This window comes from Peromyscus eremicus, chromosome 5, assembly GCF_949786415.1.
Source record: "Peromyscus eremicus chromosome 5, PerEre_H2_v1, whole genome shotgun sequence".
In the NCBI taxonomy this organism is placed as follows: Eukaryota; Metazoa; Chordata; class Mammalia; order Rodentia; family Cricetidae; genus Peromyscus; species Peromyscus eremicus.
In genome coordinates, this window is record NC_081420.1 from 60,436,963 (window position 1) to 60,457,357 (window position 20,395).

General features: G+C 39.4%; 1 protein-coding gene across 16 annotated transcripts in view; it reads left to right on the forward strand.

Annotated features, from left to right (window-relative positions):
- Celf2 (CUGBP Elav-like family member 2) overlaps positions 1 to 20,395 on the forward strand; it is a 539,378-nt gene that overhangs the window by 348,640 nt on the left and 170,343 nt on the right. For all 16 annotated transcript variants that reach the window (XM_059263523.1, XM_059263531.1, XM_059263534.1 and 13 more), the window contains one exon: positions 11,948 to 12,144. In XM_059263523.1, the coding sequence (XP_059119506.1) occupies positions 11,948 to 12,144 (197 nt within the window). The remainder of the gene's footprint in view (positions 1 to 11,947; positions 12,145 to 20,395) is intronic.

Below are 20,395 nucleotides of genomic sequence, written 5' to 3' on the forward strand. Positions count from 1 at the left end.
AGCACAGAGAAACCATGTCTCAGAGAAACAATAAAACAAAACAAAACAAAAAGATAATTTCTTACTGGAAAGAAGAGGTACAAATTTCCAAATCAGTATGTTCTTTTTGGTGTTCATTTCATTTTCATCTTATAGTTCAATTTAGGGATTTAAAAACCAGCCAAGTAAGTTGTCATTTAGATTTTCCCTTTTTATAGCATGAAAATCTACAAAATCAGTATTTAAAAGAAATAAAAAACTTACGTATTGCTAGCTGCCTTCTTTCAGCTGCAATTGCATTTTATTTATATTCTTTGATTACACATCATTTATGGTCATAAATGACCAAGAAGAGTAGGCCAAGAGCAGGCCAATGAGAGACCAACTTGAGCTTGAATTTCACCATGATACAAAATGAAATGAATAATGAATGGATGGGTGATCACTATTTAACAGAAAAGTAGGTAGAGTCTGAATGCCAGGTTATACCAAAGGTCAGCAAACTCTTAGCCCTATAGTCCAGAATGGGAAAGACCACTAAATAATTTGTCAGTGATACAAACACAAGATGATAGCCAGGATTAGGACATGGACTATGCAGGACAGGTAAACTCAGCAGGCATTGAGAGAAAATTGGGTATGATACAAGAGCTCATTTGAATTAGTACATTGGCTCTTAAGGTTACACTAAGCAGTACTAGATGGGATAGCATGTTTTTATGACGATACAATCATATGAGATTTAATGTTTATAAGCTTTCAATCTTCTTGTCTGTTGGATCTCTTCATTCATAGAAATATGTATTGAAAAGAGGCAGGGACAGCATTAGAATTTTGGTGAAGCCTTCCCTGACTACCTTGTTCATTTGCAAAACCGTACTCAAAGCTCTGCCTCCCTGACTTACTTTCCCCACTGAAATGATATTTCTAATATATTTTAACTCATTTTGTCACCCACTAGAATATAACCTCTATAAGAGTATTTTATTTCAGTTTTTCTAATAGATTTGTCTCCATGCTTTGAACAATGTCCTAATTGTGAGTCACTCCATAAATAATTATTGATTTTATAATTGAAAAGACATTCCTGTCATCAAGAATTTCAGTTTCACACTGTACCCATGTAGGGGTTTAATTAATTGTTTCTGTAGGTTTAGTGGTCAGAGAAGGGAAGAAGTCAGAGCAAGAGCAAGTACTCAGTCTGTATTATATACCTTTTGAATGTAAAACACTGTTTTCTCAGGGTTATTGTATGTGCCAGGGGAATTTAAGCCATAAAAATAATAGAGACGTTGAGCATAAAACTTCATTGGAGGTGCTAGGGACAAGGCTTAATGAGTAAGAGTATTGCTATACATTCATGACTTGAATTTGGATCTCAAGTGCCCACATAAAAGTCTGGGTGTGGCTATGACCATCTGTAGCCTTAATCCTGTGACAGATAGAGACACAAGAACCACTGGGTCTTGCCGATTAACAGCCTAGCTCTAAGTTAGTGAAAGACCCTGTTTCGAGGGAATAAGGAAGAGAGCAATAGAACAGGACAAACCTCCAACTTACATCCTCTGGCCTCTGCATGCACACAGATCCATGCACCCTTCCGCTCACCCACCCTCAAACATGTTAATTTACCTCATCCCACCCCACCCACACACCTTTACCTTATAGGAGGCAAAACACACAGGAAAAGGTTATTTTTAGATGTACAGAATTTAAGGTAATACTAGAATGTTTGTTCAGATTGAAGTTGAATGGTCTTGATCAGGCTATTTTCATAATGACATGATAAAAGAAATATTTGTAAATATAGACTCTCTATTCAGGACTTGGCCGAGTGTAACAGTAATAGGAGAGAGGGGAAAGATTTTGTATCATAAGACCCCAAGGATACACAACATAGGCATGGGTTGAAAGACAGGCCTATAACCCTTTCCAAAGCCAGTAGCACACTTGACCACCATCCCAGCCAGAGATCTCTGCCAGACTTCTTTCCTAGTGGCCCACAAGTGTTGGGTCTCACATGCATGCTTAGGAGGAAGTGCTTCTGGGGCTGCTTTTCCTATGTCAAAGTTGCGTTTACCTCTACATTCACCCTTCTTTGTCTCCACCCCATTCTTTTCAGTCACATTAAGTGAAATAACAAGAGTTTACCATCCTTTGGCTTTCATTTGTTTAAACTTTACCTAAATGTTCATGTTGACTATATTAGTCATTTGTTACTGCCTTACTAAAGGACCATTCCATATATTTTGTGCCATTAAAGATTGTATCATTTTATATCTTGATTCTTATATGTGTCACTGCTCATTAATAGCACAAATTATATATTTTTCAATTCCTCCTTCATACTTAGCATGTCTGCCATAAAGCAAGCCCTCAATAATTGTAAGAGTGGGAAGCAGCTAAGGAATGGGTTCAGTTGGTAAAGTGTTTGCTAAGCAAATATGAGGACGTTACTTTGGATCCCTAGTGTGCGAACACACACACACACACACACACACACACACACACACACACACAAAAAAAAAAACCCACAGGTGGCAACAGCATATATTTGCAATACTGGCACCAGGGAGGCAGAAACAGGCATATATCCCTGTAGTCTAGCTGAGCCAATGAGCTCCAGATTCAGTGAGAAACTCTCAGAAAATAAAGTGGAAAGGAAGTTGAATTATGTAACATTGCTTGTTGGGAAGTTTGGTGACTTGAATTTGATCCCTAGGCCCTACATGGTAGGAAAAAAATGAACTCTTTCATCTTCTGACCCCACTTCCCCACTCATATTGTTACACACCTGTACCTACACAAATATACATATACCTTATACACACTATAAATAAATAAATGTAATTTTTTAAATGGTAAAGTAAGTTAGAGAGTGAGAAAGACATTAAACATAGACCTCTGCCCTCCAAACGTATCATGCATGTGCACCCATGTGCACACAAGTACCCACACCCACACAACCATATAAGTATGCACACACATACACATATATACACAGGAATTATAAAAATAAAAATAGAATGGGAAGAAATTACAAGGACTTTGTGTGGTGATAACTTCTAGGGTGTTTGAATTCTTCACAAAGAATCCTTTATTTTTGAGTTTTCGAGACAGGGTTTCTCTGTAGCTTTGGAGCCTGTTCTGGAACTCACTCTGTAGACCAGGCTGGCCTCGAACTCACAAAGATCCACCTGCCTCTGCCTCCCGAGTGCTGGGATTAAAGGCATGCACCACCACCTCCAGGCTCTCCACAAAGAATTCTTATGACTTAGACAGACAGCATGTGTGCAGTGAGTGGAGGTTGATGTGAGTCTTCCTTGGCTGTTGTCACATACATGAATAAATCCAGCCACTGTTTTTACTAGTGGCTAAAGCAGGAATTGTTTTCCCTGAGAGTTACACCTGCAAAAACCTAGTCTACAGGAAACCAGACATTATATTGTTCATTCTGAAATTCGCCAGAAAAACCAGTTCTACTATTTTGGCCAAATTAAAGCAAGCTTTTTATTAAAATGTTAAATACTGACCAAGATGGAATTTGGTCAGGACCATCACCTGGAAACTTTCTAGGTGAGTGGCCCCTAGGCATTTGTTGTGGGGCTTATAAAGACAAAACCTATGGGTCACTGTACTTTCCCATAAGGCTTTTGTTATTTTTTATGAACTACAACTCTCAGGTATCTTTGGGTAGGTGAAGCACTTGGCACTTACAGATTAACTTAGGGTCTAACAGTGTCTATATTATTTGCCCCTCTTTTGTACACTTTTTATTTTTGTTACTTGATGCTAGATTATAAATAAGTGGGGCAGGGGATTAAAAAAAAAATCAGTGTTCATTTTGGGAAGTGTGAGCCCATGTTGATTTCCTGCAATATTTGTCTTCATTTAGTAATAGTCTAATTTTCAGTTCATTGATAGCTAAACTGATCTCCTCTCAGTCATCCTAAAGAGCCATTTTCAATTACTTGCCTACAGCAGGCAGTCACATTCAGCAGTTATGTATGCCAAGTAAAGCAGACTGGGAAGACACTCTCAATTGGTAGCCAGAGGAATTAGGAGCAGTGGTAGTAAGTAACCTTGGCCATTCAGGAGAGGGTGTGTCAGCGTGAGTCTGTGCACTTTGAAAATCTTGTTTGGGATGATTGTTTCCCTGTAGCCATTTCTAAACATTCATCGGAAACACCCATCCTCTAGTGCAAATGCCTTCTGCCCAAGCCCTAAAGTCCACTAAACCATTTCTGACAAATCTCAGCAGGAAATTAGTTTTTCAGTGAGGGCGGTCTATAGCCAGTTCTTTGTCACTTTCCCAGCAAGGGTTAGTGTGTGTTCAGCCATCATGTACCCTCCTGCATGCCTCCAAATTTACTTCTTGGTGGGGTTTTCCAGCTTTCTGCTTTTTACTAGCAGTCAAATTGAGATAAGGTAATCAAGTTTCCTTTTCACTTGGTGAGTCCAAATGCTGTTGTTTTGTGACCTTTTCTAAAGAGGAACAGTTCCCCATGAGTAATAATTACTTTTTATCCTAATAAAAGATGTACAGCTTTCAGATTTCTGACCAAATATAATCCAGTATTAACTCTAGTAATTCAGTAAAACATATCACAAATGTGTTGTTTCCAAGTTGGCTTGTGAAGGAAAATGATATCCTATACACTCTTAATACATTTCTTTTCCCCTCGTTTTTTTTGTCAAAGCTTGTAGACAAGCAGTATTATATGTATGTGTGCATAGAGTAACCTTGAATGTTTTATTCACAGTAACACAAGCTAATTTACTTAAAAGTTGAGCACTGGAGAAAGGTTTTACCTCTTTCAGATATTTTTGGGATTATTTACTACAATTAATCTTCAATGAAGTTTTTTGGCCCATTCCACCCCAAAGAACTAGGGCCTTATTTTATAATTGGCATGGCTGTAATTCAAAAGGTTTTGCTACACATAGTAAGTGATAACAGTATCTTCTAAGTAAATACAGGAGCATCATTATTGCTATACCTTATTGATGGTACAATTGCTGTCAAGAGAGTTTTAAGTTTGCTAAAAGTATTCAGCTACTCACAACCTCATTACAGTTAGGACACAGCTGGGTAGCCTAACAGATTCCAACTGTACCTTGTTGAAAAGCAGCCAGGAAAGATGCCAAAAGGGTTTCTGTCATGTCAGACATTTAAAGAAACATTTTAAAAGGAGTTGCAGTTCCCACAGCTTGAAGTTGAAATTCTGATTCTTTTTAAAACTGAAAAACTGTAATAAGGTAGTAGTGACAGTTGAACTTCAGAAAGTTGTACAAGTTGTGGCTGTCTATACAGACAGCCATACAGTGGTTCTGCCTGTCCCTTGGTTGCCAAGCTGCCAATCTATGGAGAAGATAAGGCTCTTATGAAATGACCAATACCAAGATGGAGTGTGCAGAAGAATGTTAGCCTATCCTGTGGCCTGCCAGAGCATCAGACCCGTTTTCAGTCCTCTCTGCCTTTTTGCCTTATTCAGCTCTGTCTTGGATAGTTTTCTGTGACAGCCAAACAGGCTAGTGTGTGTGTGTGTGTGTGTGTGTGTGTGTGTGTGTGTGTGTGTGTGTTATCACTTAAGTACAAGTGATATTAAACATGATTCTTAAACCTACTGAAAGAGTGGTTTTGTCAGCTGGCTGGACTCATGGGACTGCAGCTCACTTTGTCATGAAGAGTCCCGGATACCGGCACATATTGAGAGGGACGGCTCTTTGGAAGCACCCTTGGCAGCGGGCCACTCTCAGTGAGTTCCATCTGAGCCTGTGTTGTTTCCCACAGTGTACATGACACCTTGTCAACTCTCCGACCTGTGTGCCGTTGTCTGTGAGTTTGGGGGAGTAAATTAGACACAGAAGGGGCATCATACTGAAGTTTCAGGCCACTGCCCATAGTATCTAAATTATCTTTTCTATAGTCATTCTCTGCATCTAAACCATAACCAAACATACACTGAAGGTAGCATTTTTTTTAAAACATTAATACAAGTATTTATAAGAACTTAGTATTTCTTATAGCCTTTTTGTAGAAATTATAGCCATATAGAAGAAGCTATTTATTCTCTTTGGTTTGGGGTGGGGGTGGGGGGTAAGTGAGAAGGGCACACAGTTAATTTGATGCTGAGCCAAGACCAGCCCCATTGGCCCATTATCTGCTTGTAGTTATGCAACTTGGCATTAATAGGATTTTCAAAACAGCTCCCTCAGAATAATATATTGAGGTGAATCTCAACTCTAATCAGTGTTTTTAAAGGAGGAAAGGGAGTATATTTGTTTCTAGAGCTATTTAAATAAAATTAATAAAAATTCATTTATATAATTACATTACCCACAGTTCAATACTCAGTAGCCATATGTAGCTAGTGCCTAGCATACTCAAGTATACACATAGGGATAATTTCCATCAGCATAGACTTGATAGAACTGATGTAGATCATTCCAAGAAATAAAAACAGGTAAAGAGCAAACAAACAAAAAAATTAATAATATGACTATAAACACCAGTAAGATCAGCTATCTCTAGTCAAAAGTATTCAGAAATAGTATCATTTTTGCATAGTATTTTTGGTTTAGTACATTATGAGTATTTATTGGCTTATTACAGCCATTTTGTCAATTTGTTGCTCATTTTATATAGGTAAAATAAGTTAAAAACAGAAAACTATCAAAGAAGATACAAAATCAGAAATCTATTTCTCCTGTTTCTAGTCTTGAAAATTTTGAGCTCTTATAAAACCCTTTCCTGAAGTTAATCATAATAATAATGCATTAAACCACTTATTTTTAATGATATTCTACTTTCTCAGAGGAACTACAGACGGTTTTGCATATTCTCTGTTGATCTGATTTCTTTTTACTAGAAAATAGAGTAGGTAAGTAGGTCAGTGCAGTGCTAAAAGCAAAATGTAAGCACTCTCACCACCCTCCAAATATCATTAGGATTTCATCTTGGCTCTAAGACTCATACCAACAATGTCCCCTGGCTCCGTGCTCTCTGACTTATGGTCCCATTCCATTTGGCACCTGTCCTAGAGGAGTCTCAGAGTAGGTTCTCTGCCAAGGGCAAACGCAGAATTGATATTCAGGATCTTGTTAAAGTTTTTAGGCAAGGTGACTACAGATGTATGTGTATGTGTCCAAGATCTGCAAGTGGTCACAGAGTCCATGTGAAACACTATTTCAACATTTCTCCAAAGAAGTCTAGTTCATGGAACAAGAAGGGAAGACAATTAGCTTTTAAGTCTTACTGTGTCCATATTTTACAGTCCTGATTCCTCACAGGTATTACACTGGAAAAGGCACATCACCCCCATGGCTCTCATTTGCTTCATCTCTAAAATGAAGACGATTCCAATAGGAGCTGTTGTGATACTGTGTGTCAGTAGTTGGCAAAGGTTTCTGGCAGAGGCTAGGCCCTCTGTAAATATTATTTGGAGTTGAATCTAAATTTAATTCTTTTTTTTTTTTTGACAAAGATCTTAATAGTGGGTTTTGCTGAGGTTGGGGTATATGTGTCTATAATTCTCTATGAAGAGTACCTTGGCTATTTATGACCTCTCTCAGGGAATCCCCAAAAGCTTAGCTTAAAACATAATTAACATGTAATCTTTGGCTTACTCAGAAGTATATATACCTACAGCCCATGAGAACAGAAGTCACCAAAAATACAGGAGAAATGAGCTTCAGCCAAGATCAAAGATTCAGCTTCCAAAGGAAAACTTTAGGTGTATTAAAACAAAATTAACAAAATTGTTAGATACATCAAGATGCAGTAACAATAGGAAAGTCACTCTGATAAGAACATCTTATCCCAAATAAAAAGTTTTGTTTGGAAATTTTTGGTGGCAGTTTTAATTTATACTAGATATGACTGGATTTCCTTACAGACGGAATTATTGTACATTTCAGAGTGGATACAAACAGTCATTTGCAAAATGGCAGACAAGAAAGGACGTACATAAGGATTGCTGACAGCTACTCATCAGAGTGACTCTGTGGGACTAGAGATGAAGGGATCTGGACAGACAGAGATCTTATGTGATGACTGAGAAGATGTGGGGCTCAAAGCACCCTCAAAGGCTCATAATCTGTGTGCCTTGCAGCATGTTTCCACAGATAGAAGAACTGTGTGTCAATCTTTTCCAGCCCTTGTTTTTTCATTTGGGAGTCTGATTCCAGAGATCCAGTAGGACTTGTTCTGGAATTTGTCTTCCCTTGATTTGTTAGGAGCTCTCTGCATGCCACTCAAACCAGACTGTACAAAATGTTTGGCCCTGGGGTGGATTAAAAATGCTTTGCACTTTGGGGCCCGGAGGACATAGATTTGGATTCTCACTATAGTTTATAATTTGGTAACCTTAGGAACAGAACTTATTTCTCACATGTTGGCATTTGAAAAATACTAGTTTTTCATAGGTTGTCTTGAGGATTAAAAATGTAAAGCACTGCCAGATACAGTGGTCCACCCATGTAATCCTAGCTCTTACTAGGCCGAGGCAAGTTATTGGTGAAATTATTAAGGCCACTCCACGGACTTGCTGTGGAACTGAGACTGGATTAGCTCTTTTTCAGGAATGGAACCCTGTAGGTTTTTCCTGGTAAAGGAGCTCTGCAGGTGGTACCCTGCAGCTTCAAGTGCCCGCCAGCCGGGGAGGAAGCTAAGGGTGGGCGCCACCCAGGCCTTTGGAATTTGCCCCATGTGAGCGCCAGATATTGGTGAAATTATTAAGGCCACTCCACGTAGTTAAAAGGGAGGTTTATTTTCTGGGGTAACTTACAAGTGAATGGATAGTTTACAGAGTCTGGGAAAGGCGTGGCGCAGTCCAGCAATGTTCTCTGGAGAACTCTGCTCAGTCTACCTCCAGCGTCCAGGGTCCAGGAACTAAGAGAGCCGGCGCATCCGGATCTCGGGTCTTCAGGGTCCTCTCTTGGCCCCACCTTGTAGGCGTGACAGTTACCGAAGCCTCAATGGGGGTTGGAACTTCCAGATCAAGGCTGGAATGGCTACCCGCTACAGCAACTATATCTCTGTGGGTTCAAGGCCAGGCTGTTCTGTATAGGCCGTTCAGACTAGCCAAGCAGGTCTATATAGTAAGACTCTGTCTGAAAAACAAACAACTCCAAAACCAATAAACAAAAAATGTAAAGTACACAGCATAGTATTGGTATATGTAAAATACTATTACTCTTAGGGATATGAGTCATGTTTAGATTTAATTGAAAAATAGATTTATGATGGTCACTCTTTTCAGTTATGAAAAGGAAATGCACACAGTGAGAATAGCAGACATTTATAGAACACTTATTCTGGGTCATAGGACTCTATGGAGCAGAATCTCTTGTTGCCATTTTATAAATGAAGAATCTGAAACTCAAAGTAGCACAGTAAGAAAGTGATGTCAGGATCAGAGGCCACACACTTCACCGCTACTCTGCATGTCCTTTGAATGATAAGAGGTCTTCAGGTGTCTAGGAGGAAGAGCTGACTGGGAGAGATTCTCAATAAGCACTTTCTACTATATAAAGACCAAAGGAGTAAGCCTTCATCTCACTGCAGCTTTCCTCCTTTTTTGAGGAAAAAGTGAGTTTCTGTTATTTGGGAAAACGAAAAAGGAATGTTCATTTGAGATATGAACATTAACAAGTACTTGCTCCAGAACTCTAAGTTTAGATATTAGACAAGTATAATGTGGCCTAACTCTTGCACTATATTAATCATGGTCCAACTTCTGCTTTCTGTTAGCTTAGACCTGTGGCAATACCTTCCTCTTTGCATCTAGCTAGTTGTCAACAGCACTAACCACGAGTCCTTCCTGTGCCAAAATGAGTCTTGCCACACTCTCAGCTTTCAAAGTGCTATAAACACTGTATAGTCTACTGCAAAGAATTGTGCCACTCCACCCTGTGCAGTCACAGCTCCACAGGTTAAACTGTTTATTGAATTCTCAGTGGTGGGAAATAAGTATAGATGCGTGAGAACAAGATAAATGATCTAGCTCTAATATAAACAAGCATTGCATTATACCTGAATTGTTGAAAAAAGATCTTGTACTCAATATTTTATTCAGTAGAACATTTTTATAACAATAAGGTTGATTAGAGAATGCTCTGAAAATGCTTCAAGTTAGACACTCTGATTGTTTACTTCAAAGATTAAAAAAAACCAAAGTGGTAAAATAGGGAGGTAGAGGTAGTAGAAATTGAAGCAAAACCTAGTGAAGAGTATCTGACATCATTTCCTCTCTGGATTAAATCTGAATTGAAGTTTCTCCATTCTACAAGCCTTTGGCTTTGAGACAGAGACAGAGAGAGAGAGACTTTTCACTGTGTACATTAGTTGTCCTTAAATTCTGCCTTAGCTCCCAATTGCTCCCGTGCTAAAGAATGCAGGCATGCTGTTTTTTGTTTGTTTTTTCAAGAACTCAGGTCTAGTGAGCCTAGATCTGCAGCAGCTTTAGAGTGTTCTTTTTGTTTGTATGTTTCTTACAACAAAATAAGAAACTCTGTTAAGATCTTTTTCTAATACTTTTTTGGTATTTCTCTGAGGCTACACCTGCCATTTACACTTTAGTGTATCTTCTTCCTGACCTCCTTACGTTGTGGAGTGCTCACCTGCAAGTCTGTAGCTACTGGGCTGCTGTCTTTGCACTTGTTCAGGTGCTTTGTATTTTCACAGACTGAGGAGCTGGACCAAGAGTACTCTGCTACAAACAGGCACATTCAGAAGTACTTAGTCTTCTTAAGAGAGGAGCTGGGATATACAGTGTGCTGGGTGGGGGTTATAAAGAAAAAGGTGTTGGGTTTGCCTTGTTATTCTAGTTCAAAGGGGTTGTCCGAGGTAAAAAGGAATGACTTTTTTACCATGTTAGGCTTGAAACAAATATTCACTCCCAAATGTGGGTCTGGGAAATGATAGGAAGAAAGACATAAAACCTTATGCTTTAGTTCTTTGTATCCTCCCCAAATATTTACTGAAGCTAGGAGAAGAAAAGGCAGATCTTTTTTTTTTTTTTTTTCCTTTCCCAAACATGTGATTGTTTAGAACTTAAGTGCAACATCTGGAAGTCAGATATACAGAGAGCAATTTATGGAGTGTGAAAGATTTAAAATATTCAGTGTCCTTTAGTGGGAACTCAACTTTTTGTGCTGTATTTTTTCCCCCAACACAAAGCAAGCAATTCTGAGATCACTTTTGCCTCTCTGAATTAAGCCCTTTGTGCTTGGGTCCCATAAACAATGTGCTTTTTAAAGGGGAGGCCCCCCCCAAAGCTCTAGCCCTTTCCTCCAGTGCAGGCAGCCAATCAGCTGCACAGAGCTGCATAGCTGGAGCGCTTTCCTTTCTGAGCAGCAACAACGTACTAATTTGATGCACACATGGATGCCTCTTGCACTCTGCAAATTCATCACCAGCATCTTGCATTAGTCATCTGATGGACTGCCAAGTGTTTCATTTTCTTTCCATGTGACTTTATTATTACCACCTCGCTCTCTCTTCCAAAACCTCTGAAAAAAGGGCGGGGAAGGGGGAAAGGGTGAGAAATCCAGCTCTCCCTTTCTTTCCCAGCGATAACCGATGCAGAGCTGATAATGCTGCCGATTTGTGATGTGTTGATGGCAGCCTTGCCAATTGAGACCTGCACTTAACTTGCAGCTGCCTCCCAAGCCTGGGTTCTGAGATGTCCATGCCCTGGGTGACAGGCGGCCAGGCATTGCCCTGTGCTCGGGAGTCAATGCTGAACAGCAGCAGCATGCAGTGAAAGCATCACGCTGCTGCTGAGAAGCAACCTAATGGTGCCTCTGCTTTGTTTTAGTTCATCAAATTTCTACGAGTCATTAGGCACTTTCCCCTGTGCTCCTCTTCCTCTTTCCGCCTCCTCACCCCCAACCCCCACTATTTTTTTCTTCCTGTCCTTCGCCCTGAAGCCCTAACTCTGGCTCCTGGTTCCGTTTTTGACAGTAACGGCACAGCCAACAAGATGAACGGAGCTTTGGATCATTCAGACCAACCAGACCCAGATGCCATTAAGATGTTTGTCGGACAGATCCCTAGATCCTGGTCAGAAAAGGAGCTGAAAGAACTTTTTGAGCCTTATGGAGCTGTCTACCAGATCAACGTCCTCCGGGACCGGAGTCAGAACCCTCCCCAGAGTAAAGGTACAGAATGCATGTGGCACATGGGGTAGGGGTCACTCAGGTGTCAGGGTGGGCTTAGTGGCTGGGGTGGGCATCCCCGGGCTGGCCAGAGCTCTCAGAGCCTTCTGTCTGCAGGAGGGAGGGTGACAAAGAGGAAGGGAAGGCAGTCTGAGAGCAGCTGGTGCTGGCAGCCCTGGTGTTCTGGCTGTGCCTCAGGGCTCCTCCCAGAACTCCCGCCTGCTGGGACAGGTGGGACTCAAGAAGGAGGGCAGGAATTCTGCCCAGCTTTTTATGGTCCCCTGATTGCTCCTATGAGGTCACTTTCTAAGTAATGTGGCCTCTGGGTGGGGTTGCTGACCCTGTAAGGAACAATGTTTCTCAGTCTTGTATTTCAGGAGCTAACTCTGTCTGTGCTACCTTCCCATGATTACTCATGTAATTACAAATATATTACACTTTTTCGTAGCCTGTAGAGACCTTGAAATGACTAGCAAACTGTTTGTGTGATACCACTGGTGGGATTAAGAAAGGGTTCAAAAAAAAAGGTTCACTTTGAGGATGGACATCCATTCTCGGGGGCCAGTGGGGATTATTAGGAGAACTGTGCCTGCTGGAGCCAGGGGTAGTACCCTAGTGGTCTGAGATAGTTAACATACCTTCAGAGATACTCAAGGCTTACACCCTTATCAGAGGTAAGATTAAACAGAAAAGTCTGGTGCTTCTTACCGCCTCCATTTTAAGATAATGGTGATGGGGTAGAGGTTACAATTATTAAAATAGAGGCCAATAATTGTACTAAGTTGATGCTTCTGTGTTTTTGAGCCCTACATTGTAAGCTCTACATAGACTACATTTAAAATACCTTCTCTGCTGCTACCACTTGGTTTCTTTCTCTATTTTAACCTTCTCATTCAGTGATGCTGTTTTTTTTTTCAGTCTCTCCTCTCAGGGCCTCTCTTCTGTGGATATCATACTTCCGTTTTCTCTGTGCTTTGCTGTTTCTTTCTAGCCTGTTTTATTTTTATGTGTATCTTATAAGAGGGAGCTCATTGCTTGGCTTGTGTGTGCTCTTTAGTTAGGCACATGAACCTTGCCTCACACTTTTCTCTGAGCCTTTTGAAAAAAAAAAAAGAGTAAGAAAATGTTAAGGCCAATAGTCCGTAATTTTGTGAAGTGCTGGGACATCTTCTGTTCTCTAGTGCTGAGGTCTTTTGAGCTTTGGGGAGCTTTTAAAAGGAATTTAAAAGCCCATAGACAATACTTGTTTTGTAAAGGGTGACAGACTTGCCTTCAGATTTTATTAATAAACTAGGGGTTTTTTTTCCAAATATTGCATGTGACACTATAGCTATTAAAGAGACTAGAATTTTGTGTCTACAAATCTGATTGCCTACAATTAGAAAAGTAGTAACTCAGATATCTTAAATCAGTAAAATAGAAAACCTCAGAAATCAGGATTATATTAGAGACCTTTGTGAATATTTAGATATTTTCCACACAAAGAATTAGGGGTTCATTTTAATACTGTAATAGTACACTAGTTAGGAGAGACAGTATAATGCATGGTTCTGAACTCAGTGCTTTTAAAGTGAGAGTTCTTCCCATCGCCTGCAGTAGTACCCAAAGGAAACTTACCTACACCGGCATGCACATTTCTCCCTCACCTGGAAAACGGTACACTGGAGCTGGGTTTATCGGTAGTTTTCAAAATGGCCTCTGGCAAAATAATCAGAACTCAATTGTTATTATGATGCCTGATTGGTTGCTTTAAATCTTTTGAGTATGTGTTCCTTACAATTCCCAAAAGACCTTTTTCCCAGTCAAGTATATTCAGTGTATGGCTCTGTCTTTTCCATACATGTTCCTTTGACAAATACCTTATCCAGATGAAGATTGAGACCATATATTTTGTTAACTTCTGTTCACTGGGTCTTCTAAGTAATTTTATGAAAATAGTTTGCAGAAGCCCAAGCTCTTGAAGAGGGAGGGAAGCCAAATAAGGGAACTTTGGGGGTTATATGCAGTATGTCAGGCCCTCTAGTGAAAGCTTTATATATGTTTTCATTTAGCTTTTACCAAAATCTTGAAGGTATATAGTATCAGTCACAGTTTACAGATGAGGATACTGAGGCTCAAAGAAGTTAAGAAATGTAGCCCTGTTTCCCCTGCTAGAAGTTTATATCGGACCACTCTTCATCAGTCTTCAGACACTTCACTTTTTGGTCTCTCAGTGAAATGAGATCAAAAACAGCACCATCTGCTCCATTTCATGGCTTCATTTTCATGACTAAGTGTTTCCCAAGTGAAAGGAAGGGATTTCTACCTTTAAGAGCACTGAAGGTTTCATTTCTGCCTTTGTGTTTAGTTTTTATACTCATGGGTTTGGGTTGTATATCACTCAGACTCATGGTATCACGGGATAGGAGTTAGAGATGAAATCATTCAAATCTTACCTTTGGAAATACAGGTCAATTCCCATTACTGTGAACTCCAAGTCTCACATCAAATATTGCTTGAAATATGTGGGCTGTCAGCCAAAGCTTGAAAGGGCTTTTGTTATACAGACATCTCTGTTGTAAAGGTATTTGTTGTGATGGGATTTGGGATATATAATGACATTGCTCTCATATGATTACAGTTCTTAGCTGCTTACATGTAGAAAGCAACAGCTACTGTTTTCTTTACATCAATATCTGTACCTCCATATATAATTTTAATAGTTCATATGTAAAACTAAACCCCAAGTTTACATTGATTTTGGCTCTGTCAACAAAGTACAGTTATCATGTTTTCACAGCACTGATGTTAGAGCCTCAGAAACTAGAAATACTGGAGGCTTTGTCTAAATATGGTTTAAATTATCTAAGCAAGGCTTTTGGATGGCCTTGATTCATTGCCTCATTGGCCTTGATGGTTCCAAGGAAAGATAAAAAAGTTATTCTATTACTTAATCCAGGTGAATTAGATCTTTCTTTTTCTTTGCATTTTATGTTCTGTTTAATCTTGAGGTATACAAGCTTTACCCTGTTTTAATTCAAGAGTTGAAGTCTAAGCTGTCTGTTTCTTCTTCTTACAGAATGTATTTAAGCAGTTTCAGAAACTAGGGAATTTAAGTAAACGATTCTAGTCTGTTAGGACCTAAGAGAAACTTTTTTAATCTCTGTGTGTTTTATGTGTGCACATGTATGTTTGTGTGCATGAGTGTGAGCACACATGTGGAGATCAGAGGATGACCTTAGGTGTCAGACCATGCCTTCCACCTTGCTTGGTTTCTTTATTGTTTATTTCTGTGTATGCCAGCCAAACTAGTAGGCCTGTGAGCTTACATGGAGGCTGTCTTTTCCTCTCTTCTCCGTATAGGAGTGCTGCAATTGCACATATGTGCTACTGCACTATCTCTACACGGATCTGCAGAGCTGTACTCAGATGCTCACATGTGTATAGCAAGTGCTTTCCTCACTGAGCCGTCTTCCCAGCCCAAGAGAAACATGTTTTATTCAGCGAATATCTGCCAATTCTGCAGATGATATGAAATGGCCTTTAAAACCATACATGCCTAAATCTAATTCTTGGCTCTGATTCTCTTTAAGTAGTTCATTTGAGCATTTCACTTAATCATAACAAAAAAAGGTGGGGGGACAGTCTGTAGAATGCTATGTTAGTAATGTTAGTTGTTCTCTCATCATGACTATCTTTTATGAACTTAAACTCTAAGAAGAACATTAAAGTAAACTTATAGGTCACTACAATAAAAGAATATGAGATAATAGTAACGACAAAAGAAGAAGACATGCATATTGAAATTAGAGAAGTTCACAGAAGAAATAAATATATTTTATTTTATGGGATATAGGAAAAGATAGCATCTTTACAAAATTTTGAAACCAGTAATGGGATTTTAGTAAATAGAGATGATGTTAAATATTACAAGTCGATGGACTAGCTTAGCCTAATTCAGACAAAAAAGAGAGAATGACAGAGTATAGTCTGAAAACTGTAGTCTCACAAATGTGAAATATGTGAAATGCAATGGAAGAAAGGAAAATTACAAAGCTAATCATTTATAGGGTAGTTTTAGAGAGTCTTCATTCTTAGAATTAAAAAAAATTAAAGTTTCTCTTTTAGATAAAGGAGGATGTGGAAAGATACTTAATCCAAAAAGCGATAAAGAAACCAGTGTAGTCTGTTATCTTTTACTCAGAGAAGGATATTGCCTCTCCTGAGAATGTCAAGGAATGAGTGAGTGACTAAGGCATAAACAGCAGTGTAAAGAAGGAAAATAGATAAATAAATGAGAGCAACGCTGATGGAGAACTTTTGAGTTATCTGGAAGAAATGGGGAAGGAATCAGCAATGGTGAGAACAATGAGGAGGAGAAAATTTCGGAAAGAGAAAAACAGGTTCAATTTCGAGGTGCCCCTGAAGATCAAGAAGAATAAGGTCCACGAAAACACATTGATGTTGTGGTTGTGAGGACTAGACAACATTTCAGGAGCAAGATGACAGTGGGGTTCGGGAAGAGGAGTTGAAGTTGTATATGTGGGACTGTGAGTGTAGATTCCTTTACTAGTGCCTTACTTGTGAAAGAACATATATGTGTGTGTGAGAGTGTGTGTGTGAGAGAGAGAGAGTGTGTGTGTGTGTGTGTGTATGTGTGACTGCTGTTACTGCTTCTACAAATGATAAAAGATAGAATAAAAGGTGATCGTAGAAATATAAAGACCAAGGAGTCAAGGTCCTTGAACAGAGAGAAGAAAAAGCCGAAGAACATAAGTAGAAGGGTAGAAAGATGCTTGGTTTGAGACATCAGTGCAGTTAAGAGGAAGTTACATTCAGAAAATGTCAACACAGAGGGGAAATACTATATTTAGTAGATGATATTTAGTAGATAGGCCCTTTGTCCTTGTAGTAAATAGTAAATTTCTGAGAATACCAAGTGGAATTGAGGAAATGAAGATGGATGTAAAATTATTGGTTTGGAAAATTGAACAGAAGAGCTACTGAGGAGCAAAGAGGACCCTGATACACTTAGACCATTTCAGAATGGGCCCTAGAGGCTGGGGTTATGGAGAACTACAGGAGACAACGAAGGACAACATGTTGCTGGTCTGTGAACAAACAGAGAATTGGAGCCATGGAGAACCTGGACCTAAGGGTGGCTAAGCTGATGGGGTAAAAAGTTGGAAAAGGGCCAGGCAGTGGTGGCGCATACCTTTAATCCCAACACTCAGGAGGCAGAGTCAGGTGGATCTCTGTGAGTTTGAGGCCAGCCTGGGCTACAGAGTGAGATCCAGGACAGGCACCAAAACTACACAGAGAAACCCTGTCTCAAAAACCAAAACAAACAAACAAAAAGTTGGAAAAGGTAGCAAATGTGTTGGAATAAGCTCTCCAAGGTCTAAAATAGGGAGCTAACAAAACTGGAAGAGTATTCCCTTATCTCAGAGGAGAAGGGAGAGTTGGGTGCAGATGGAAGAACTGGAAGGTGTGATTGTGTTCAATCAAGACTAAACATGGGAACTGTAACTGCTGGTAATGAAATGGGAGGGCTTCACCAAAATCAAAATTGTAATCCAGGATCATGGCCTCTGAAGAAACATGTTCTATAATACAGGCTATTTCTGTTTTTCTAAATTTAAATCATTATCATCTAATTTTACATAATTGAAAACCAAGCGATTACATTGAAATAACGGAACCTTTGAGGCTATGATGCAGGAACAGAACCTCAGTCCTCATCATCTAATGTGTTGCTGATTACATTTTCTGTCACTCCTTTGACAACTTATAAGCCAAAAGAGAAACACACAGTGGAAGTGATCTGTGTTGACTATCTCTGCATAGCCCAGGCCAGAAGAACAAAACGTCCCTTTTTTCATGGCATATGTTAGGAGGTCATCAACAAGTACTGCATAGATCTGCACCCTGCATTGCTCAGAACTCAGTATTTTCTAGGTGGAACAAAAATTAAGTTTATGTTTCCTTTTGGAAGAGTTTACCTTCAAGTTTCAGAAGAGCAGCTTTCATAATGCTTATGACACTACTGCTATTTCATCTTCCTTTTGGTCAGGCTGCAGTTTGGGTGACCCAGGAGGCTGTCCCCATTGATCTTAGAACATGAGGACAAGACATTTGTTTCCATCTCACAGACTCTACTTGGTGTTTGATAATTATCCATTATTAAAGTCTCACTTGGTCCTAGTCTCTCTTTAGTTCGGTACAGTGGATAAGTTTCTTGAAAATGAGACTAGATGCCTCAACAACAGGAGAAAAGACACCAAACCTAACTTTTTTTTTTTATTTCAGTATTGGACAGAGTGACAGCTCACAATCCAGATGATTCTTGTTCTGGTAGAATGAGCATGGGCCCTGGAGACAGGAGACTTACAGCAGTACTTACTACTATAAGATAGCTTAGTTTCTCTATCCATAGGACAGAGGTAATACCTACCGTTCAGGGATGTTTTACATAGCCAATAAATACCAAATGTGAATGCTGCTAGTATAGTACAATGATAGTTAATAATCTTACAAGCTGTGCTCTTCTGGAATATGTTACACATTTATAAAGAACATCCCTGGCCAGTTTATGTTGTAATGCCCTAGCTCAGGGGCTACAGTGCGGTGCTGAAATATGATTCTAATTTTATGCCTTTCCTTTCTTCCTAAAAACCTCTACAGAACCTTGACTTAAGTAATACATATGGTTCTAGGATATAGGTGTGTGCCACTACATCTAATTGTCCTACATTTCTTTAAAGGTAGGGTTGCACCCTAGATTTGTGGGACTCTCCTATTTTTAGTGGTCCTCAGGAAGAATACTTTTATCCTGAGTTAATTTTATCCTAACAGAAATCATTGTATTACTTACTGTGACACTCTTTCATTGTTTACTGACTGAGGATTAGCAGGGTAAATATGAAGCACAATTAGAATTTCTGTATATGTGTAGGCAGGGATCCTAATCGTGCCTTATGAAAGGTGGTTTCACTAGTTGTATCATACAGTTATATTAAAAAGACTTATCAGAGAGCTAGGAAGATGGCTCGATGGGGTAAAATGCTTGCTATACATTTGTGAGGGCCTGACTTCCAATTCCCAGGACTTATTTAAAACTGGATATGGTAATAAGCATATGTAACTCCAGTGCTCCCACAGTGAGTGAAAGACAAAAGACTTCCCCAGAAATGCATGCTGCTCTGACACATATGAACACACAAACAGGAACAAGTACATGTGTATACACACATGTACATCACACACAAAAATAAATGAAAGAGTTAACAAATATTTTTTGAATAGAGTTTTAAATACCACCCATTAGCTTATTTGAGTTAAAGGAGTGATAAATGCAAAAAATCATTTCCTTTAAGTTCTCATAAGGAATCCTCTTCAATGGCCCATACTGTGGAGAGAGTAGCTGGGCTATGTTTGAATTCTGTTACTTCTATCAAAGGGCCGTTTCTACCCTAGCAGATAATAATAAAAGGTTACCATGGGTACATTTTGATTCTATTGTCTCTGGAGAGAGAAAGAAAGAAAGGGAATGAGGGAGATACAGAACACACAGAGTGTCAGTATCAAAGCCAGTATCAAAGTAGACGAGAAATTACTCGAGACTGCCTCTGACTATTTTGTTTTGCTTCTCCTCTGTCTGGAACATTAAGCCTTCAACAAATCCCCAGTTGTCTGGTTCCTGGTAGATTTGTGTTTCTGGAAATAAAGTTTTAGAAGACTAAAGAATACAGGCTCTGGATAGAAAAGGAAAGACTGGGTAGAAATTGGAAATGAGCTCATGGCTGTGTCTCTTTGAATGCCTCCAACACATAAGGCTGGTTGATGGAAAAAGTGCAGTCTAGGAAGCCTTGCAGTTTGCATTTGCCATTTTATGTTGATAGCTTGCCTGACCAGAGGCCATTTGCCTTTCCTTGGTACCCAGTGAGATTTCTCTATGGTGGAAGGGCTGTACATCAGTTACACAGTTGTGCCACTGTGGATGACCAGACTGTGGGACATTATGAAACCAGTCCTTTAGAAATAAGCAGTCCAGCTTCTTCAGCAGAAAGAGGTACCCTCTACAAGGCAATCCTGTTACTTATTTGGAAATACCTTATTCATTGCCAGAGAGCTGCCATGGCTTGCCTTCCTTACTCACTTGGGATCCAAAGATCCTAGAAATTCACATATTCTTGTTAAAAGGCTTACTTTTTCTGTCTCCAAACTTTACTTCTGATGAAAATTTAAAATTAATCATAGCTATTTTTAAAAGAAT